Source organism: Antechinus flavipes, chromosome 4 (genome assembly GCF_016432865.1).
Source record: "Antechinus flavipes isolate AdamAnt ecotype Samford, QLD, Australia chromosome 4, AdamAnt_v2, whole genome shotgun sequence".
Classification (NCBI taxonomy): Eukaryota; Metazoa; Chordata; class Mammalia; order Dasyuromorphia; family Dasyuridae; genus Antechinus; species Antechinus flavipes.
This window is the reverse complement of record NC_067401.1, coordinates 376,791,768-376,816,186: the sequence shown is the minus strand read 5'-3', so window position 1 is coordinate 376,816,186 and position 24,419 is coordinate 376,791,768. Positions and strand designations below refer to the sequence as shown.

The 24,419-nt window shown below is 35.7% G+C and overlaps 1 protein-coding gene across 1 annotated transcript in view; it reads left to right on the top strand.

Moving 5' to 3' along the window:
* Positions 1-24,419, top strand: part of HHAT (hedgehog acyltransferase) — a 478,276-nt gene that overhangs the window by 21,497 nt on the left and 432,360 nt on the right. The window contains exon 2 of the mRNA XM_051998448.1: positions 6,708-6,775. Within this exon, the coding sequence (XP_051854408.1) occupies positions 6,708-6,775 (68 nt within the window). The remainder of the gene's footprint in view (positions 1-6,707; positions 6,776-24,419) is intronic.

Below are 24,419 nucleotides of genomic sequence, written 5' to 3'. Positions count from 1 at the left end.
CCTGATCTCTAGTCTTTCATCTTTAAAATTTAATTCATTATCTTCCCTACTTTCTTTCTTCTTATGACTGTTGAAAATCACATCATCTTTATGGTCATCTAAGCTCTTAATCTAGATTTTGTTATTTAATCTTCACTCTCTTTTGCCACCATATTCAATCTGTGGTCAAGTTTTTATCAATTTTACTTTCATAACATTTCTATTATAGATCTTCTTTCCTTTGACATTAGCACCACCATAGTATAAAAGCTCACCTCCCCCATGTTTGAACTATTACAATAAAACTTTTGGTTGTTCTTCTTGTCTCAAATCTCTTCTTGCTCCGGTCTATCCCCCATGCAGCTAATGAAATAATCATACTAAAGTATTTGTTGTTTCTCTGAAAACATCATCTCTCTGTTTAATAAATAATAGTGGATTCATCTTACCTCTACTATAAAATATAAAATCCTCTTTTTTAATGTTCAAAGTAGTTTCATAAGTTGGCTCCTCTGTAAAGTGGTAATAATAGCACTTATCTCCCAAGGTTTTCATGAGGATAAATTAGATAATATTTGTGAAGCATGTTGCAAACTTTGAAGTGCTATATAAATGCTATCTAGCTGTTTAATTTTTTGATACTTATACTTTAGTAAAATAATATAATTTTGAAAATTACATTTTTGTATAATATGTTTCCTTTATAATTCTATGCAATTCTCTTGCATTTAGTAAGAAAAAAGGGGGGAGAAGCATTTATCAAAGACTTACTGTATCTCTGGCATTCTGCTAAGCACTTTACAATTATCTCATTTAACCCTTACTACAAGCCTAGAATATAGGATCATCCCAATTTTACATCTGAAGAAACTGAGAATTTGACTGTTTTATCCAGATATAGCTAGTAAGTGTCTAAATGGGATTTGAACTTTCCTTTTCTTGACTCCAGTGCTTTTATTCATTTTCTGTCTTGTTTCCCCTAGGAATTAAAAACCACGATTCTGAAAAGGAGTCCATAGGTTTCACCAGACTATCAAAAGAGTACATAACACAAAAAGTTCACTTTAAAAAAATTAGAAAGTTTCAGGGCCAGCTAGATGGTACAGTGGATATAGTACCAGCCTTGGAGTGAGGAGAACTTGAGTTAAAATCTGATCTCAGAAACTTGACTTGTACAAGCTGTGTTAATCCTGGGCAAGTCACTTAACGCTGATTTCCTTGCTGGAAAAAAAAAATCAAATAGTATCACTCCTTGGATTTGGGAGTGTGCTAGAAAATGTTTAACAATCAGGTTTCAGAAAAATCCCATGACACACTTTTGAGTTTAATCTGCATTATTAACATTTTCTCCATCATGTTCTTAAGTCTAGACAATCAGCAAAATAATAAATCAAGCTCTGATTTGTTGCATTTCCCAACTTCCAAAGTGCTCACACTGGGTATTTAATAATTGTCTTTTGTGAGCTAGTTCTGCTGACTCTAGCACATTCCCTTTTGGACTAGATGATCTGTACGACTCTATCTCTAAATTCTGTGATCTTGAAGGGGAAAGATCTAAATCCTGAGAAGCTCCTTGTGATTAGATTATTTTTATTTTCATGAAATATTTTATTATGGTTTTGTTTTTAGACAAGGGGTTTCTAGAGTTAGGCTCCTGCTGTCACTGTGCATCTTTTTTTTTAAGGCTACCGTAGCCCAGGTATCTGGGATTCACAAGTTGATATATTTATATCGTCCCATTCTTGAGAAAGAAGCTGGTTCAAGAGTATATGTGAAAGGATATATTCTATACCTCTCTGTGGAAATGTATTTTTGACTCCCACTCACTATCTTCCTTGGGAGAAAAGGGCTTTAGCTTAGTAAATGACAGACTGTGCCTTGGGGTAATCTCACTAGAGCCAGTTAGTTTGGTGTTAACCTTTGTTCTTGGAGGGGAAACAATGATGGGAATAATCCAAACATAAATTTTGCTTGGTTTTGGAACGTGCCTTTGGTCTCTTGTTAGGATATGAGTGTTCTAGGGATTCATAACGCTTCAAAGTCAAGAAGCTAGCTGACTCAGGTGCTGGAATGGAGTCTAACTTTATCATCTTAACTGGCTCTTTCCATCCCCCATTCTAGCTCTATCCTATTCTAGGCATTAACAATTCATTGTGGAGAAGGCGTTCACCTTCCTTATGCAGTTAGTAGCTTCTGACCAATTGCCATCAATGCATTTGGGCACAAAAGTCTTGGGAGTGGCAGACCAGATTAATGGTCTTGCTTCCATCATGATCAAGGGAATCCACTCCTATGAAGGAGGAGCTAAAACTATTAATTGCCAACTAACTGCTACCCCTTAGAGAAGGCAAGCCATCTTAGCTGAAGTAGCAGGGTACCCTGAGAGAGAGAGAGAAGAGGCAGTATGTGCTAGGCAGTTAAGACCACAGCCTCCATTACTACTATCCCAACACTTTGATCACCTTTTTCCTTCAGACTTGATGGAGTCAATATAGGACCTATAACCTGGGAGCCTTGGGAACAGTAAGATTTCCAACCCAGTCTATTCAGTAATATCCCAGGAAGATATCCTTGTGAAGATGCAGTTTGGGAACAGCTCCTGTAGATCCTACAGCCATAGCTACACAAGACCCAGAAAAGAAAATTCTGGCCACCAACATCTTTAGTATTATCAAGGTTTTTAGCAATAATATGACATTAAAGAAGTTAATAACCATCTGGTTTGCCAACTGAACTCTAAACATCATGGAAACTTTGCAGCTGAAATTTTCCATGTCTTCCTCATTAGAAAGTGAATTCTTTGCAAGGAAGAACCATCTTACTTTCCTTTTTCTATCCAGCATTTGCCACAGTGCTTCGCACATAATAAGTACTTAATAATTTTTTTCTAATTTGTTCAACACATTTATTGAGTAGCTATGAAAGTGTCTGAGGCTGGATTTAGACTCAGGAAGATGAGTCTCCTGATTCCAAGCTTGATTCTGTCTATTGTGCCACCTAGCTTTAAGAAAAATAGAGAATCATTTAAGGCATTTGAAGGTGGAAATGCCATGATGTTTTTAAAAATTATTTGTTTATTTTTAAACACACATTGTTTTATGAATCACATTAGGAGAGAAAAAATCAGAACAAAAGGGAAAAACCATTGGAAAAAAAAACCAGAAAAAAAGAAGTGAACATACCATGTGTTGATTTACATTCTAGTCTCATAGTTCTTTTGGATGCAGATAACATTTTCTATCCAAAGTCTATTGGGATTGCCTTGGACTTGATGTTTTATTAAGTTAGTCAGGTAGTCATGTTTTGGAGGAGGAAATACTGCCGACTGTCACATTGGAAAGATCTGACTTTGAAGTCTGGTTCTGTTACTTGCTATCTGTATGGTCTTGGACAAGATACTTATATGTTGTGAGTTTAAGTTTCCTCATCTTTAAAATAAAACTGGACCAAGATGACCTTTAATGTCCGATCTTTAATTCTACCATCCAGTCTCAAATTACCTGTTACAATGATGCTGATCACTCCTGGGACCTGAGCTGCCTTCCATATATGAATGACTGTTTATGGTTCATACTATTTTCCACACTAGGGGAAACAAATTAAGTAGTTGAGTATGTAGTTTAAAAGCCCAATGGGTACCATTCTGTACTATAATAAAGAGGATGATGAATTGTCTTTGTGTCAAATTATATGCCTCATATCAGTAAAATCCTAGATTTGCCTTTGTTTTGTGCATTATGTGCATTTATGAGTTAAGCTACAACCTTCTATTCTCTGTTGCAAATGTCCCTGGGGAGTTCTGTCAGAGTATAAGTCTATGGGCATCTTTTGGAGGTTATCTGGCCCAGCATATCCATGTACTTGAAGGGTAGTCATCCTATAACATACTTACCTTTGCCTAAAGTACTCCAGTGAGAGAATGCCAACACACTGCCTTTTGAGGCATTCCAATTTTGGATACCTCTAATTGTTAGGAAATTTTTCTTAACATCAAGTGTAATTCTGCCTCTTTGAAATTTCTACTCTCATCATCCCTACTATGGGGAGCCAAGCAAAACATTTTAATCCCTCTTGCCCATCACCATCCCACAGAGACTTGAAAAGAGCTATTCATGACATTCTTCTACCTTTTCTTCTCTAGATTAATTGTTCTAAGATGCATAAATTAATTATTGTGTGGTGAATTTATAGTGTGGTAAATGTATGAGACGGAAGCACTTTACTCAATGTTTGGCATCTGATTTTCTTTAAAGGAAGTTGATTTCTTTTAATTTTTGCTGAGGCAATTGGGGTTAAGTGACTTGCCCAGGGTCTCACAGCTAGGAAGTGTTAAGTATCTGAGGCTAGATTTGAACTCAGGTCCTCTTGACTTCAGGGCTGGTGCTCTATCCACTGCATCATCTAGTATGAAGTTGATTTTTAAATAAATCACAGGCTACATCATAGAAATGAAAGCGCTCATATGCACAAGGCTTAGGTATCCTAGTTAGATTTGTTTTGTATAATAAAGGTCCCAGAGATTAGAAATGCAGGGTGTTACACAGCTGGGAAGTCTATATCATGCTTCGGTGTATAGATTTGGAGTGTTAATGGGAAATAGTAGTTGACTAAATGGTTTTTCAGATAACCTATATGCGTGCAGGAAAAAAATCTTATCTTTGATATGTATCAGTAATATTTTAGCCATTTTCCACTCATTCCCTGGATTCTAGGTCAGAAGTTGTTGCCATGAAACAGAGTATTTTCTGTTGTCTTTGCTTTCAAATTTGTGCTTTGAGGTTTTTGAGTATTATATTCTGAGAAGAAGGGAGAAAAAAAGACATGGCATAATTTGATTCACCCTCATTGCTGATTTTTCGAATTTATTATAGACTGCTTAGATATGGGGGCCTGCTTTCATGGTCTTGGCTGAGCCTGTGAAACAATTTTTGAGAGCTCAAGGGCACACTTTTTCATAGAAATGACTATCATCTATATGGCTAAAGCTCCCTGGGATTTGGAAATATGAATATAATAGCTCTCTGGCATTTGGGATCTTCTCTGTAGGTGGGAAGAGTGATTTGGACCCTTAAGAGATTTTGAGATATTGTTCATATCCTAGATTGTGTTATTGTGATAGAAACAGTCAAGTGGGACTTGCATTGAGTCAGAAAAGAGAAAAATAGATTGAGGGGAGAAGAAAAGGAAGAAGGAGAAAGAGAATGGGGAGGAGGGAAAGGGGAACACTAGGCTTTGGTCTTCTAGTTTGCTTTAGCTGAATAATAGCAGCAACTGCAAAAAAGGCAGAAAAGTATCTGGAAGCAGAACCAAAGCCTTGGACTATAAGAGAAGATAGTGGGAAATATATTGGAGTGATTCTCTGTTCTCTATTTAACAGTGGCTGCTTACTTATGAGAATACCTCACTTCCTTCAGCCTAAAGATTGAGAGGTGTGGGACTGCTGGGGTGGAGGTGGTCTGCACTCAGAGAAATCTCTCGGTTCTTCCTCTCTTTCTTGTTGAAAGAGGGAAATGGAGATCCCACTTTGTTTTCCTTAGATACACCAAATATTAACACAAAGTTAATGAACAACAACAACCACAACCACAACAAAGGTGCCATTAAATTGATTTATGGACTGAATTTCTGATTTTCAGTTACCCAGAGCCAATTTCCAGATTCAAAATTAGGCCTGATATCTGTGGGTAGATATTAAGAGGGTCTGTGAATTTGAGTTGGGAAAAAAGTCTTTATTTTTATTAATTTTGAATTGAAATTTAGTATTTTCTTCTGAGTATAGGTACTGAATCAGAGTTGTTTTACTGGATACTATAATTTATGCATCAATAGATATCAAAGATACTTTTATATCACATTACAATTGGAAATTGATTGGAAGTCCAATGCTATAGAAGTATTTTCATTTCAAAGGCTACTTTATAGTTTAAAGTTCTTATTCAAGATAAGCAACAGCAGTCTTTATTTCGCTTCTTAAAAAGAATGATTTTAATTTGCTTGTATTTTAAATGCCCTGTTTTATCATTTCATGTTAATAAAAATACATGTTATATATCACAAATTTATTTTCAAATATTTTGATAATTTTGTTTCAATATAATTCAGTATTTTGTAATATCATGTTTTTGTTTGTTTTATACATTTAAACACATTATTCTGGAAAGAGGCTCCTAGGCTTCACAAAACTAACATATACATAAAAAACTTAATAGCTTCTGCTCCAAAGCATATTCTGTTTAATGGCATTGCTGATTCAGAAGATATGCTCAGTTTTATAGTCTTTGTATTCATTCTTTATTTACTTATATATGTACAAGTTTACTTTTGTTTCTATCCCCAGTGCCATTGTAGATATTTAACAAATGATTATTGATTGATATGTCATGATGAGAGCAGAGTCCAGCAGTACTGTCCTTTCTCTTGCTCTTGATGTCATGTGTCTGTTGTGAATATAGTGTTAAGATTGTAGTAGCATTTTGACCTTGACTCATGTTGAGCTTGGAGATCACAAAAAAATTCGGTTCTATTTTAGGCGAACTTTAGTTTAGTTAAACTTCCCCTATATTGTTCTACTCAAGTTACTTTTTGAAACCAGACAAGAATTTATGTTTATGTATGAATGCATGTGTATATACATACCTACAAAAAAGATGTTCTGCTTGCCCAAGGCAAGCTGAGCCAGCGTTCCTTTAGCCAGAACTCTGATTAATGGATGCTAATCTTTTTGCCAGCACATGAAAAGGAACTGGACCAAGAGTTTGAATTGGAGACAGATGCTTTATTTGGAGGATTTAAAAAGGTAAGAGCTATGTGAATGGCTATAAGTCTTTCTTTATACTCCTGGTTTGAATATTTTGTATCTCTTGTTTCCCATATTATTATCTATGTATTGCTCAATAGCAAAAATGAAATATCTTTTCATTCAAGTTAATAGGCATTTATTAAATATATCTTATATGCTGGATACTTCTAAGCTCTAAGGATATAAAGCAAGGTCAAACAGAACAACATAAAACAAAACTGTCCCTACTTTCAGGGAGCACACCGTCTAATAAAGGAGACAACATGCAAATAACTGTGTACAGGATGATATACAGAATGCAGATATACACAAGATAAATTGAAAATAACCTTAGGGAGATCAGGAAAGGCTTCCTCTAGAGGGTGAGATTTTATCCATAATCTGAAGGAAGTCAGAGAAGGCAGGAGGCTGAGATGAAAAGAGAATTCCAGGAATGGTGGTACATCCAGACAAAATACCTGGAGTTGGGAGATGGAGTGTCCTGTATGAGGAACAACAAAGAAGACATGATATTAGATTGCAGAATATATGGAGGGGAATAAGTACAAGAAAGGGTAGAGAGAGAAAATCTCTTTTAGTATATTTCCAGTATTCCTTGTCAGGCCACTTTTTATTCCCTTTGGATAGGGAATCATGATTGGTTTGTCCTCAGTCTTCTGCTCTTTTGCCACATAATGGCCCTAATTACTTTTCCCCCAACTATTAAAAAATATCTACCTATTGTAAAATACATTTCTTGTTCTTGGCATCTCATCATCTGGAAATAATGCATGATTCTTCAAGAATGTTCTAGTAAATCCTAAATTCTTATAGATCTACCAGTCTGAATATGGGTCAGATATGGAACCACTAATAGATTATATGTCTGGATTTCACAAATTGGAAGACTCCTTGACCTTTTGGCCTCTTTCTCTGGTTAGCTGGTTCTTCTTAGAGACCCAGGCCTAGGTCCATGTCTTCGTTTCTCTCCAAGATACAGTCTTTATTCTCCCAGAATTTCTTGACTCTCTACAATGTCATTCACTTTTTCTCCTCCTACTTCCTTTTTTAGTTCTCTTTTTATGTCTTGTTTTCTCCAATTAGAGTCTACTTGTATGTGTATACCCAGAACTTAATAAGATGCCTTGTATGTAGTACACTTAATAAATGCTTTTTTGGAGTAAGGATTCACATATGACAAAAACTGCTGGGAAACCTGGAAAATAGTTTGGCAGAAACTAAGGCATAGACCAATATCTTCCAGTATATATCAAGATAAGATCAAAATAGATCAATAATTTAGACATAAAGAATAATATAAGTAAATTAGAAGAATATAGAAAAATGTACCTCTTAGATCTATAGATAAGGATAGAGTTGATGACCAAGAAAAGAGGATCATGGGAAGTAAAATGGGTAATTCTGATCACCTGAAAATCAAAAGCTTTTGTATAAACAAAACAAATGCAGGAAAAATGAGAAGGAAACCAGAAAACGGAAAAATTTTTACAAGAATCTCTGATAAAAGTCTCATTCCTTAAATTTATAGCGAGCTGACCAAATTTATGAAAATAAATGCCATTTTCCATTTGATAAATAGTCAAAGAATATGCAAGGCAGTTTTCAGAAGAAAAATCAAAGCTATCAATAGTCATATAAAAGTGCTCTAAATCATTAGTGACTAATGAGATACAAATGAGATACCACCTTACACTTTTCAGATTGGCTAACATGATAGAAAAGGAAAATTACAAATGGTGGAGGAGATATGGGAAAATTGGGTCACTGATACATTGTTGATAGAGTTGAATTAGTCTAACCATTCTGGAGCACAGTAATTCTTTGATCCCGTGATACCCCTATTAGTTCTATATCTCAAAGAGATCGAAGAAGAGGAAAATAGACTGATTTGTGCAAAAATATTTATAGCATCCTTTTGTGGTGGGAAATTGAGGGGATGCCCACAAATTAGGGAATGGTTGAACAAGTTATAGCAGTGGTTCTCAAAGTGTGGTGCAGTGAATCCTGGAGGGTTTCTGAAATCCTTTCAGAGGGTCTACAAATTCAAAATTAGTTTTTTTAAATTTATGATAAATATCTATTATATAACCCATATAAACAAAAACTCTTTGGACATATTCTTAATAGTTGTTAATACAGTAAAGATACCGAGAAAAAGAGTTTGAGAACCCCTGAGTTATAGCATATGATTGTAATGAATACTGAAATGATGATGAAGATGGTTTCATAAAACCCTGAGAAGACTTATATGAACTCATACAAAGTGCAGGAAGCAGACCCAGTATATAATAACAATATTGTAAGGATGCTCAACTGTAAAAGTTAGCTACTTTAATCAAGACAGTTTCAAAGTACTCATGATTAAAATGCTATATAATTTCAAAGAAAGAACTAATGAACTCTGAATATAGACTGAAGTATACTTTTAAAAAATTGGTATGTGTGTTTCTTTTGTAACATGGCTAATATGGAAATATGTTTTGCATAATTTCACATGTTTTATATTTCTACCATGTTTAACATATATTGGACTACTTGCCATCCAGAGGACAGTATGGGGGAAGGGAGGTAAAATTAGAACACAAGGTTTTGCAAGGGCTAATGCTGAAGAATTGTCCATGCATATGTTTTGAAAAATAAACAACTTTAATAAAAAATAACTTCACATGTTCAATCAGTATTATATTGCTTGCTTTCTCAAGGAGTAGGGAAAGAGTAGAAGGGAGCAAATTTGAAACTCAGAATTTAAAAAAAATGTTAATTTTTTACATGAAATGGGAAATATTTATCAAAATAAATAAAAATAGATGCTTTTTGTCTTGACTTGTATGAGGACCAGCCTGAGCAGAATAGAATTCAGTGAGACTCTCTTTTGTCTAGTCTATAGATTGGTTTTTAGTCACAGCAAACTTCTGCTTTGGAAAAAAAAACTCTATTCATTTGTGCAATTCTTTTAGTTTCAGTGATAGAAATACCTACTTGATAAAGTATCTTTTCAAAATGCTAAAGAATATTTTGGTATTTTCAACTTTTGGGAACTGAAAAATCCTACTTAGAATTATAGCAAATCTAGCTTGGTTTCCTTTTTGAGAGAGAGGTTGAATTTGATCTAGTTTTGATTTGCTTTTTTCAGAAGTACTACTTTAATGCCTTTATATAGGGTGAAGATGAGTCTATACTCTTAAAAACTTCCATGGAACACATTTTCAGCTAGGTACTTTGAGGAAAGGCATTGAGGAAGCTTGGTGTCAGACTAAATACATATCTGTTGTTGGTGGTCATTCTAATTAAGTGTGGAAAGGCTCATCATTATGTAGACTTCAGGATGGTGGCATCTACTGTGTACATCACAGAGATGTTATATTCTATATTGGTGGAGGGACTTCTTATGCTGAAGAATTATCTTACAAATTCAGAAGCAGTAGCTTATCTCTTTCTGTGTTTTATTTAATCTCTTTTTATACCAAATTATTAAGTAGAGTCATAAGAATATAGGACCATAGATCCTGAGCTAGAAGAAACCTTAGAGGTCATCTGGTCCAACAAGCTCATTTTATAGATACCTATTGATGGGAAAAGACTTACTCAGGGTTACCTAGGTTATAGGTATCAACAGCCATTTATTAAACATCTATTATGGTGTCCTATGTCAAAGAATGAAATTGTTCTTACTCAGAAGTATAATCAACAAAGGGGGATAGGGGAAAAACAGCCCAATGAACATATGAATAGGAACTGAATTGGGATTTAATCTCAGGTCATTTGATTTCTGACCCTGGGCTCTTTTCATTAAGGAAGGTAGGGCCAAGTTTACCTGGAGCTTTGAGAACATTTCTGACTTTTAGGATTTCTCTTTAAGGCACTTGTGACTGCACATCTTGTGGATTTCTTTGAAGTGGGGCTCTTCTGTGCCAAACTGTAGACATCTCTGAGTCTAATTGCTCTTATATTCAAATGAAGGAGAAAACACATATAAGAGATTTCAGGTACAAGTCATCTGGAAAGGTCCCATAATCCTTAGGATTCAGTGGCAAAGCAATGATAATTCACCTTTAGTTTACTGCTAAATTTACTGCTAAAACTATATCTGTTTCTGATGTTGAACTCTTTGGCAATATCAAGGACTTTGGTGGTGAGAATTTTCTTTTTCAAGTCTTTGCAAACTCTGAGTACTCAGAAGGCAGAGGCTTCAGCACTAGTAGAAACAACTGCCAGGTTGCATCTTCATGTGATGGTTGAATCTGAAAATGAAGGACAACATCCTCTGTGAGTCCTATGAGTCACTGGACACAGATGGCTCTGGAGGAGAAAGTAAGACTGGTGACCTTGCACAGCCCTTCCTCACTTGAATCCAGTTCACCTGCACGTCATGCATCACCTCCCCGATATTATGATTGGCTTCAGGAATGAAGAACAGACAAGAACTTGAAGGGATAATGGCAATGGGAGGGCTGGAAGCTGGATAGGGAGACTGTTGGTATGGGAATTATAGCTACTCCTGGGGCTGTTGGTTTTATGACAGTTGGGTGCAATTAGTCAATAATTGGTAGGGAAGAATATAAGTCCCCTTCTCCCCAGCGATTGATTTCTTTAGTGATGGCTAGATTAGAAGCAGAACCAGAGGTGCTACTATTTCCAGGATTCTTGGATTCAGGTTCCTGAGCTATCTACACTGAGGTCTGTTGTGAAATGTTGGCTTGACTTGATATGGCATGTTGTTGCTTGTCTTTTTTCTTTTCTTTCCTTTTTTTAAAAAGAGAAAACAAAATCTTCAGGTATTCTGGCTTAAAGTATTTGCCTTAGCAACACAAGTTTTTGTGTGCACTTATTTTGTTCAATAGAAAAAAAGTGGTGTCATAACTCAGAAATGTTAGAGAAAACTTCATCACATTTTTTCAGTGGAAAAGACAACAGCCCCCACCCCACCTTTAGGCTCACTAGATTATGAGATTTTCATCTAAAAGAAAACATTTTTGAGTATGTTGTGGGATTTAGGTGAGGAAAAGATCAGGACCCAACAAGTTTTGGAAACCGTCACAGATTTCATTTTCAAGTTAACAGGCTTGGGCACTGCTTTGTCCTGTTGCCTCAGGACAGAGGAATGTGCCTTCTAACATACTGCCAGTTCTCAGCTTTCATTGTGTTGCTTCTCACCAAAGAACCTGTCCAGAATGGGCTGATTTAATAACGTAAGCTTGCAATATCAGTTCCTTAGATAGAAGATCCTAAAACTCGTATTATTGGTGCTTTGTGTCTTTGTAGAAAAATAAATATGGTTCATGGATCTCTGACTCCATTATGTTTTGCAGAAGTTTATCCACCCATTCATTCACTTATCCATCCATCCATTTACCAAGAGTGTTTATGATACAGTACTGCGTTACATGCTGTATTGGTTCAGAGATATAGGCAGAGATTCATAGACACCTTAAAAAGTTCTTAAAATAGTTAAATAACAATATAAGACTACAATGTCCCAAGCCAATAAGTAATTGTCAATATAAAGAAGATAATTACTGTGTGAGTGCAGAAAAAGAGGTCACTTTGTTCTGGACTGATCAGGTAGACTCATAGAAGACAAGAGTAATTTAACCTTGACAAATGAGTAGGGATATTCCAGAGGGGAACAAGACGAACAAAGACTGGCACACCGAAGGGTATTCTGGGAACTGTGAGGCAAGATTAGTCCGGCTGAAGTAGAGCAGAGGTAGATTGGAGCCAACAATCTTCCTCCCTGCTCCCTGGAAATACTCTTGCCTTTTGGGAACATGACTTTTTTTGAGAGAATCTATTGCAGGCCCAGAAAGGTCTCTTGTCTCTGAGCCTGGTGGTTTTGAGGGACTAAGGATGGCTGTCCTTGCCAAGAAAGCTGTGTGTGGCAGGGGAACTTGAGTAGCTGGAAGAGTTATCAGGATACTATTTGTACTTCATATGGTCTGGATTCCCCATCCAGTATATTCATTTTTTCCAACATCTGCCTTTTTTTTTAGGCTGTGTGAGGGCAAACACTTTGTACCCCAGGTTTCTGGCAGCATCTGGGAGCTATGGTGTTTGCTGGAAGCTGTATTATGCTAAGAGGGAGTAGAATGAGAACGGGTAGTGTCTGGAATAGTGTGAGCCAGAAGCCTTTTCTGATTCATGGCATCAAACTGCTTTCATGCCTGGCATTTTCCCTTTTTTCTCCTGATTACTGAAGTCACAAGGGAGAAACTCTTCTTTTGATAGAAAATTTTATACACATATATCTTGTTTTATGGAATAAATGAGTTCATTTATAAAAGGGTTGTGGTTAATCTATCTGTCATTGTGGGACAAGTTATCTTTGAGCTGAATTTTTGCATATTGAAGCCTATTCTCCAGCTTTGTATTATAAGGGGTAAGATCATGGTTAGAGCTTAAAGGTATCTGAAAGGCTGTCTAGTCTATTACTGCCCCAAATGTGGCAGATGAAAAATTGAGGTCCTAAGAGACTGATTGAATTCTCCAAGGTCATATAGGGAGGAACTTAGGTCATCTCCTGTTGCTGCACCAAATTTATTCTAATTTTCTGGTTCACCTTCAGTGATGTTTAGTGACATTAACCCTTGACTTTTTATGTTTCTCTGATCTTCCTGTTTCAAGGACCTCAAGGCTTAGAAAGGGTAAATGAAATTAAAAAAGATTGTAAAATAATTGAGCATCCTTGGATAAGGATAAGCGTCCGTAGGAAGCAAGAATTAATGGAGTATAAACAAACATTTTAATGCATGTGGAGATTACTATTTAAAAGCCTCTTTAAAGCTTATTGTAAACTATAGAATGGAGTAATACAAACAATTACTTCCTAATTTATCTTTTTTAAACCTAAATTTTCCTGTAGTAGTTTTTTTTTAACTTGAGACAGAACAATTTTTCTAGTAATAAAATTGGAGCTGGTTTTTTTTTTTTTATTTAAACACATCTTTATTTGATTAAATATTTGCCTATTATATATAAAATTTTTTAAATATTCATTTACATTTTTTTAAATTTCCAAATTTTCTTCCTCTTACTTGTCCTTCTCTTTTCCTTTGAAAAGGCAAACAACATGATATTTATTAGACATGTGAAGTTATATAAAACATACTTGTGTATTAATCATGTTACAGAAGAAAAGAAGAAAAATAAAGTTTAAAAAATTATGCTTTAATCTATATTCATAGTTTATTAGTTCTCTCTCTGGAGGTAGACAGAATTTTTTTTTTTATCATGGATCCTTTGGAACTGGCTTTGGTCATTATCTGGATCAGAATAGCTAAGTCTTTCATAGTTCAACATCCTTACAATATTGCTGTTACTGTGTACTACTTTCTCTTGGGTCTGCTCACTTCATTTAGTGTGAATTAATACAAGTCTTTCCAAGCATCTTATTCCTCATTTCTTATAGCACTGTAGTATCTCATCATATACTGTAATTTATTCAACCATTGCCTGATGTTTGGACATCCCCTCGGTTCCCAATTCTTTCCAATCACAAAAAAAAGTTGCTATAAATATTTTTTGTACAAATAGGCCTATTTTCCTTTTTCTTTGATATCTTTGGGATATAGACCTACTAGGGGTATTGCTGGGTCAAAAGGTATGCACAGTTTTATCGCCTTTGGGTGTAGTTCCAAATTGTTCTTCAGAATGGTTAGAGTAGTTTATGATTCCATCAACAATGCATAAGTGTCCTAATTTTCCACATCTACTCCATTATGTTGCCATTTTCCTTTTCTGTCCAGTTAGCCAGTCTGAAAGGTATGAGGTGATATCTCAGAATTGTTTTAATTGAAGTTTTTCTTTCTAGACTCCAGAGAATGAAAGGAATTCTCCTGTGATTTAGCTGGATAAAGGCATTTCTTTGAATGGAAAGTATACTTCCCCCCTCACCTCCAAGCTTGTGAAATTTAGCCTGCAAAGGTTACCTGAATAGATTCCTTCATGTAATCTTCCCTGGTTCAGTCCCTTAGAAATACAAGAAACTCAATTTTACTTCTTGTTAATTGACAGAATTTTTTGTTCCTTGACTCTGAGAAATGATTGGTTGTGGACCTCTTGAGAGGGCCACAATAAGTTACACCAAGCTTCTAGGATTTTAGTGTCTCCACAGAGTTACCGTACCTGGAGGAGGGGGAGAGGGACAAGTTAAGACAATATTGAGACCTTCTTATTAAAGTACCAAGTCCTCAATTTGGTTTTATTCTTTGACGATAAGAAGAACTGATGGTGTATTTTTTTTTAATTTTCTGAGGTCTCACAGAACTATCCTCAGATGAAAAACACAGCTTGTGGGTAGTCTACCTCCATGAGAATTACTAAATAAACTTTACTCATGCCCTGTGGATCAAGTCAAGATCCTCACCCTAACTTCAAAGCCATTCCTTAGGGTACCCTGGACTACCTCAGATTTTTCAGCCCACTCTGTGCCCTCACCCACCTTTTCTTTTCCTCTAAGGCACAATTGCTCCAAATCACTTGTCCTGTATCCACTTGTCCCATTCTTGCTTTGAACCCTTTCCAAAACAGTACTGATTTACCTAACATGTTTTTTTCACTTGCCAAGGGGTATTTCTGTTCTTGAAATTTTACTTCCTCTATAAAGTTTTCTGAGATTTATGGCTTTCTTTGTCCAGGTCTGTCCAGGATAGACTTAAGGACCTCTCCAGGGTCACAGGGATAGTCAGTGTCAGGATTTTAAGTCTTCCTGTCTCCATGTCCAACATTCTACCTCTTATTGAGTATATATCATAATCCTCCACAAACAACCCAACAGAAGATTCTTACATGAAACATCCCAGAGCAAAGGTGACCCAGAACCTTGCTCCTTGAACTCAGATCTTCCTGACACTCATCTCTCTTCAATTTCATTAAACTGCAAATCACAGATGACAGAGTTGATTTGGCATCAGAAAGTTTGATACTGATTCTTGCTCTACCACTTAATAATATTGGAGACCTTGGACAAATAACTCTTCCTCTCTAAGCCTCAATGTCCTTGTCTGTAAAATAAAATAATTAGTTTAGATGGTATATCTCTAAGGCCCCTTCCTACTCTAATTTCTATGATTTTAATCCCATCTCTTGTTTTAGAGATGAAGAAAACAAATCTCAGAACAGGGAAAGTTACTTTTTTGAGATCACAGAGCTTACCCTCTCTTATTCAGTCTTTTAGAGAAATTCATTCCTTTTCTTAGGTCTCCTTCCTCCATGCCTGGGAAGTCCTCTTCTCACTTTCACCTTGGAAACTGTATGTAGCTCCCTTGAATGCTCAGCTCAAGAGTTACTTCTTATAGAAGCTCTTTCTTTTTTCCCAATAAATGTTTATTTAGAACTTACTATGTGCAAGCTAGTGGGCTAGGTTAAAATATCTCAGTTTTATGTAACAATTTACATTTTAGTTTTAATAAACTTTCCACTTAATCAAACTTAGACAAAATTCTCTATTTGGTGTTCAAAGCCCTTTATAGGCTTAGCTCCTTCCTCCTTCTCCACTCTTCTTATGTATCACTCCCCAGCAACCACTTAGAATATCTTTCTTAATTTCCCATTGTGAGTTCTTCCCCTTTCCCCAAGGCTACACTGTAGCCTTATTTTCTAAATATCTTCTATTTGCTTTAACTATATTCATATACATGTTTTTTCTTTATAAAAAACAAGTTCTCTTGTTTTTATTTTTGTCTTTGTATGTCAAGTATCATATTTAGTTCTTGGCACATAGTAGGTATTTAATAAATCCTTGTTGAATGAATAAATGAGAGAATAATAGAAGCCCAAAGACAAGAGAGAGTAGATAAGCTATATGAGTAGAAAATAATAGAGAGAACTAGAAAGAAGAAGAAATCCAAATGGGATCTTCCACTGAGAAGCTGTATATATGTTGGGCAGTGGAGAATGTGATATGATAACTCCCTACAGGACAATTGAACTTTCCTCTCTTCTGGGCTATTTATTATTTTTCTAGAATATAAACATTTTTCTGTTAATGAATTGATTCAACTTATAGGTATGGACTCAATTGTTTATTTTGTTTAAACACTCCTTCAGACATCCTATTGCCGAGTTCTGCTCTATGCTTTGAGATTTTGGTTTGGGAGATATCCTATTCCCATCTGCAATTCATAATTTTCTTTGATTGGAACACTTACGGAGCTAATATCATTCATTTATTTTGGTTCTTATTATTTTGTTAATTTCCATTTCAGAGGATAAAATTTATTTCACTTATTCCTAGATTCTGGAACTTTTCCTAACCACTGTGACTATGTGTAAAGTTCTGAAGAAGATAAAGGAGAGCCCAGCTTCAAATCAGTCAATTAAAAGCTTGGTGTCAGATACTATACTAAGTTCTGGGGACATAACAACACAGTATAAAACAACTTCTACTTCCAGTGAACTTATAAGGGAGAAGGCAAGAAGTATTTAAAAAATCTCCAGCTTAAATATATAGTTAATAAACACACATACACACACACACACACACACACACACACACACACATATATATATATATATACACATATATACACATATATTCACATATCAAAATAGTTAAGTATAAGATATTTTGGTAGGGTTGACTTTGGCAGTTGGGGAAATCAAGAAAAGTTTCATGAAGAAGATGATAGCATGTGAGCTACTTCTTAAAGGAAGAGAAAGACTCTGTGAAACAGAGGAATGAAAAGAGTACATTCTATGTCTAAATAACCACTATTGCAAAGACTCTAAGACTGGAAGGAGTTTGTTCAACTGAGTGAATGAGAGGGCATAATGTACAACGGAGTTTTAAATATTTGCTAGAGCTAAATTGGGCAGGGCTTTGAAAATGAAGCAGCGGAGATTTTATTTTGCCCTTGAGGTTATAGGGGAAGTCACAAGATCAAATCTGCACCTAAGGGACATTTCTTTGGTATTTCTGAGAGGCCCTAGTGGGAAGAGACTTGAACAAGGATGACCAATAAGCTGTTGCAAAAAATCTAGGCTGGAGGTAATGTGGACCTGAATCAAAGTGAATCAAGGCTTTGTGAGTGGTGACAGGAAATCTGATGCAAGATTTATGGAATAAGAACCAGCAGAATCTGGCAACTGATTAGCTATGTGGAGTGAGGAAGAGTGAGGAGTCCAGGATAGCATCAAGATTATGAATCTGAGATAATGGAAGCATGGTGGTACCTTTGGTAGAAATAGGGAAGTATAGAAAAAGATTTGATTTAGAGGGAAACATAATGACTTCAGTTTTAGGGATGTTGAGTTTGAGAGGTCTTTGGGATATCCAGTTTGAAAGGTTCAATAAATAATTGGTGATGTAATAAAGACAATGGGTGAGACTGGGGTTCTCAAAGTGCAAAAATAATAAATGAAGGGGCAGGCAGCAGAAAGCTTAGAGGTTGAGGAAGAAAGAAAGGATGATGCTTACAATGAACCAGTGGCCAGTCAGCTATCATAACCACATAGACTTAATGAATGGATGCCCATCAATTGGAGAATGGCTGGGTAAATTGTGGTATATGAATGTTATGGAATATTATTGTTCTGTAAGAAATGACCAGCAGGATGAATACAGAGAGGACTGGCGAGACTTACATGAATTGATGCAAAGTGAAATGAGCAGAACTAGGAGATCTTTATACACTTCAACAACGATATTGTATGAGGACATATTTTGATGGAAGTGGATTTCTTTGACAAAGAGACCTGAGTTTCAATTGATAAATGATGGACAGAAGCAGCTACACCCAAAGAAAGAACACTGAGAAACGAATGTGAACTATCTGCATTTTTGTTTTTCTTCCCGGGTTATTTATACCTTCTGAATCCAATTCTCCCTGTGCAACAAGAGAACTGTTCGGTTCTGCAAACATATATTGTATCTAGGATATACTGCAACATATCCAACATATATAGGACTGCTTGCCATCTAGGGGAGGGGGTAGAGGGAGGGAGGGGAAAAATCGGAACAGAAATAAGTGCAAGGGATAATGTTGTAAAAAAATTACCCTGGCATGGATTCTGTCAATATAAAGTAATTATTAAATAAAAATTAAAACAAAAAACCACATAGACTTTTAGACCTGTGTAAATGCAGCTAATGTAATCACCATTTGCCATTTTTATATATCACCTTTGTAGTATAGATATTTACCTAATCTGTCTATGAAATATGTGTAGCATGCCTAATAAGGGCTAGTACACAGACATATTTGTATGGGTAATCATGGTATTTCTCTAGTCTACATTTCTCCATCTTTTCTGGCTTTTGGTCTTGTGACATATGTTTTTATTATTAGCAACACTTAACTGGCTTGTTGCCTAGTTGCTGTTTGCTAAAATGGGATTTGCAATGGCTTATAGGGACAATGGATGGAATATTTAAATTCAAGAGAGATTTGAAAAATTATGGATTTATGGTTTTCATGAGAGAGGCAGCCCAGAATAATGGAAAGGGAACTAGCCTTGGATTCAGGAAAAGATGTCTAACCCCTGCCTTTGGTATATATCATTTGACTCAGTGCCCCTAGCAGTCCTCTGAGATTTTAAGTTGTAAAGGCCAACAGAATCACAGACATGTCTAAAACAATGGTTGTCATACACATGGAAGACAAATATAGAATGATTGGGTCTGAAGGAAAAAGCTCTAACACAGTATCACAGAACATTGATGTGGAAGGGATCTTGAGAGATCATCTGGTCTAGTCTATTTTAAGCAAAGGATATATTATTATTATCCTCATTTTATAGACCAACTAGAATGTTATTTCTTCTCATTTTGCATATGTTGACAAAAATCCTTCATAGAAAAAGCCACCCAATTTGTTTCCACTTTTTATTTTATTTATTTATTTTTAGGGAATATTTCTCATCCCCTGCCACTCTATGAATGGTTAGATGGCTCTTCTTGTACATTATCACTATTTCAAAGATTTGTGATTTCATAAGTGAGTGTCCTCTTTCAAATCTCCCCCCAAGTTAAATCCTTTCTTCATTATAGGAAATGGTTTTCCTGAGTTACTGTGACCAAAAAAGTAATCACTCTGAAGTAAAACTGGATTTCTCTGTACTGAGTTAAACTGGTTCTTGGACAATTGGCATATACAGTTTCTTTCAAAACTGGTATTTGAAACCTTTTCTACTTAGGATCTGTCTACTAGAGCTTGTGTTATATTGGCAAAGCCTTTGAGAATTTAGTAACAATTTGATGAAATATTTCAGGAAGATATCAGCAGGGAATTTTCATTGATTAAGAACATCAAAATAAACTAAATTGTCATATTTTAGTAATATAGTTTATCTTATGGACAGGAGAAAAACTTGGAGTCACTTCTATCAACTGCTTTTTTTTTTTTTTTTTTTTTAAGACAGTTTTCCCATCTAGTTCTGGTAGGAAGTGTAGCATCCACTCAAAGACTCTGTCCTTTGACTTGCTCCATTTCAAACCTGGATCCATTTGCCTCCTTTTCCTACCCTAACCTTTGAACTTAGACTTTTCCCACCTAGCGGTCATGTATAAGAAGTCCATAAAATTCCAGATCCTATGGTCCAGAACTGGAATGATTCTCAGAAGTCACTTAGCACAGCTCCTGCTTTTTTACAGATGAAGAAACATACCCAGTAATGTTACGGCACCACTCACAAAGCTACAACCTTTGCTCAGGCCCACATCACATTTTTGCAACAGGTTCCTCATTAATCAAGTCTGCTTTAAGTTTCTTCCTACTAATCTCTCTTAGAACTACCAAAGAAATGTTCCTTAAGGTAGTATATCCAATCCTGTGACTTCCCCCCATGCTTCAAGCCACCCAGGGGCTTTTTTTACTTCTATGTTGAGATAAAATTTCTTCTTTTCCATTTTCAAAGCCCTGCTCAACATAACCCCAACCAATATTTCCAACTCATTTGTATATTATGATCTCTCATTCATTCAGATGAATGCACTCTTTCCAGTCTTAAATAAGGTCACAGAGGTATTAAGAGGCAAATCTTAGTCATGATAACATGAGTAAAGTCTTTGTGTACCTAAAATGTAAATGATGGAGCCCAAAGAGTAGGCAAGAGTCTTTTTCCAGACATCAGATATTGGGGGAAAAGCTACTAGGAAGGTGGCTTAATTTGAGACTGTAGATAGAGGTGGAAGATAGATTAATGGTGTATAGAGAAGCATTGCCCTGTGAAGCTGATTTATATTTTTACTAGAGTATTTGTATAATATTGTAGAATCCAGGTGATTTTATTGAATTAGTACTAATCAAAGCTCAGAATAACCACTGCCCTCAAATCCCTCATTATATACTAAAAACATGTTTCAGCTTGGACTTTTGAAAGAATTGAAAGGAAATGGGACCAGAGGAAGCTGAGATGCCAAAGGCACTGCCTTAGAAGGTAGAGACTGACCTCTTGTGGACTTTTAAGTGATGACTGCTCAGAAAGAGAATTGAGAGATGGGGACATATAGAATATTGTCCTTATTTTCTTCAGTTTTTCTTGGACCTTCTTATATTCCCTTTCCCAATCCCACTGACGTTTTATTTGACATGTTTGTATTATATAACTTCATACACAGGTTGTCATCTTTGTCATCATCATCATCATTAGAGATTTAGTGTTAGAAGAAGGAAGCAATAGACATAATAATGCCTATATGAAGTAAGGAAGACTCATCTTCCTGAGTTCAAATCTGCCCCCAGACACTTCATAGCTGTGGGACCCTCGGCAAGTCACTTAACCCTGTTCGCCTCAGTTTCCTAATCTGTAAAATGAGCTGGAAAGTCAATGGCAAACCACTCTAGCATTTTTGCCAAGAAAATCCTAGATGTAACTGTATAGTTACAGTTTCAAACAGGACTGAAAAATGATTGAACAACAACTAAAACAGCAACAGTAACAACAGAAGAGCTGGGAAGGTCCTCAAGAGTTATTTAATTCAATACCTTCATTTTAAAGGCAAGTTGGTGCAGGGTCACACAGGTAGTAAATAGTAAAGTGGGCATTGTGCTAAGTGAAAGGACATACTTCCTACCTGAACTAGATAAGGAGACAAAAAGAAAAATTAAAAAAGGCCTTGTATTTTTTTCATCACATTATCATCACAATAATAGCAAGGGTTAATGGAAAGATTGATGGATTTGGATTTAGTATTTTGGGGTTCAGATTTCAGTTCTGGCCTGTATTGGTTGTATGACTATGAACGGGCAAATGATTTCTCTTCATAGAGCATCACCTTCCTCATCTGTAAAATGGGAATGATCCTTGTTATTTTCCCTTCATAGCCTTATTAGAACAAAAGCACTTTAGGTACTTTAAAGTGCTACATCAATGTGAACTAATTTTATTATTAGTGTTTCCTCAAAATAAATGTTTTGTCTTCTTATGGGGATAAGAGTGTTTCTCCCCTATGGCAGCAGATCGTGTTCTCTTCCAGGCAGACTCTAATGAGCATCTGATGTGGCTTTGGGGATGGAGGCCCACTGTCCCTTTCATTCTGTCTCCCCAGAGATTATTCTGGTTTTCATGTTGTAGCTGTTATAATCCTCACTGCCTGATGAGAGAGAAGATTAAGAAACTGTTTGAACTGGTTGTGTGTGAATTTTTAGCTTTTCCTTATTAGCAGAAAATTGGATTTCACCCTGCTGTGACCTTTCATGGAGGTGCCATTCAGCAGCATTCAGGATTCTGCCTCCTTCAGCCAGTTCTTTCCTGCAAAGAGAATATTAGATATGAGGAGGATAAAACCCAGGGATTAGGAAGAAAAGGAAAATTGATTGACACCCAAGGAGCTTGAGATATCTATCTCTATCTATGAACACATACACATACATGCATATATACATAGATATATAGATAAGTGTGTATAGTTTCATTTATGTTTACATATATATTTGATATATGTGTGATAGTTGGTATATATAATTTAATATATAGGCACATACTTGATAAAAAGATTTGATATAATTTATGTATATATGTATATTCTACAAATATAGAAATGACCGAAACAACTAAAAATGACTAAATAATAAACTCTTGTAATAAAATGAGGTTTTTAAGTTTTATGTTCATCTGGTAGCCTATGATTTATAAACACAATATATATGTATATAAACAAAATGTCCATAAGGTTTTAAGTTTTAAGCTTCAATAGGTTAAAATTATCCTAAGAACTTAGAGATACCATCTCTATATATTTTCAATTGTGTCTGACTCTTTGTGACCTGATTTGAAGTTTTCTTGGTAAGGATACTGAGGCAGTTTGCCATTTCCTTTTCCAGTTTATTTGACAGATAAGGAAACTGAGGTAAATAAGGTTAAGGGACTTTCCCAGGGTTATACAGTTACTGTCTAAGGTCAAATTTGAACTCAGGTTTTTTCACCAAGGAGTGATCAGGAAAAAATAAAATCTATACTTTAAGGGTCTTTAAAGAAAATAAGTAACTTCCTCAAAGCCAAACAGATGGGTATTGCTGGGAATTTCCTGATGCCAAGCTCATGTTCTCTGTCTTATGAATAACATTTATAGGGGACTTTGAGTTTTACAAAATAAATAATCATAGTTAACATTATCTCATTTTCTTTTCAGAACAACTCTGAGGATAGGTACTATTATTTCCCCATTTTACAGATAAGGAAACTGAGGGAAGTAGGTGAAATGACTTTCCTAGAGTCACATAGTTAGGGTCTGAAGCCAGATTTGAGAGAAAGAGCGGGGAAAAGACAAGAGGAGAGAAGAGGAGTTAGAGAAGAGGAGAGAAATAGAGACAGAAATACACCTACAGAGACAGAGTCAGAGAAACAGAGACAGAGAGTCAGAGAAACAGAAACTTAAGTTTATAGCTTTTCTTTTATCCTAGTCACTCTTTGATACCCTAAGTATTTCTCTCTTTAGTGTACTCTATGTAATTTGACAATGTCTCTTTATTGCTTGGATCTAACTATTAAGACCCCCCTGAAATGGTCAGTGTAACCAAAGCATCTATGAACCAATTAACACTACAGGTATTACCATTTTGGTCATGTTCCCTGACAATAGGATTGTCAGCAGTTCCTTACTTTGTCCCAAACTTGTAAGAGTTTGATTCATTCTTTTTGCCTCCAGAAGACCCAACTAGGAATAATACGTAAAACGTAAACATCTTAAGAAGACAGATGGAAAGCTAAAGGAAAATATTTCCTAACAATTATCTAGAAATGGGATGAGCTATCTTAGGAGGTAGAGAGTTCCTCATTACTGGACTTCCTATGTTGGGGGGAGGATTTATGAACACTTGTTGAGTTGATATAGAAGGAATACCCATTCAAGTATGGCTTGGATGAGGTGACCTCCACATTTCTGCTCAACTCTCACATTTGTAATTTCCACATTTGGTAATATCACTGAAAATGGAGAAATGGAATTTCAGGATGACCTAGAAGATGGGAGAAATCGATTTCAGAAGGCTGATGATGAACATCTTTTTCTTCTATTGGTAGAGAGAGAGTGAACTGTTGATGTTTCAGATGCTGTCAGACATAGTCACTGAGTTGATTAGTTTTACTTAATTTTTTTTTTTTTGTGGTTATAAGGGAAGTTTCTATTATGGGAAATATTAATTGGAAAGTGACAAAGATGCGGAAACACAAAATTAATCAACAAGCCATTAAGAAAAGAAATAGG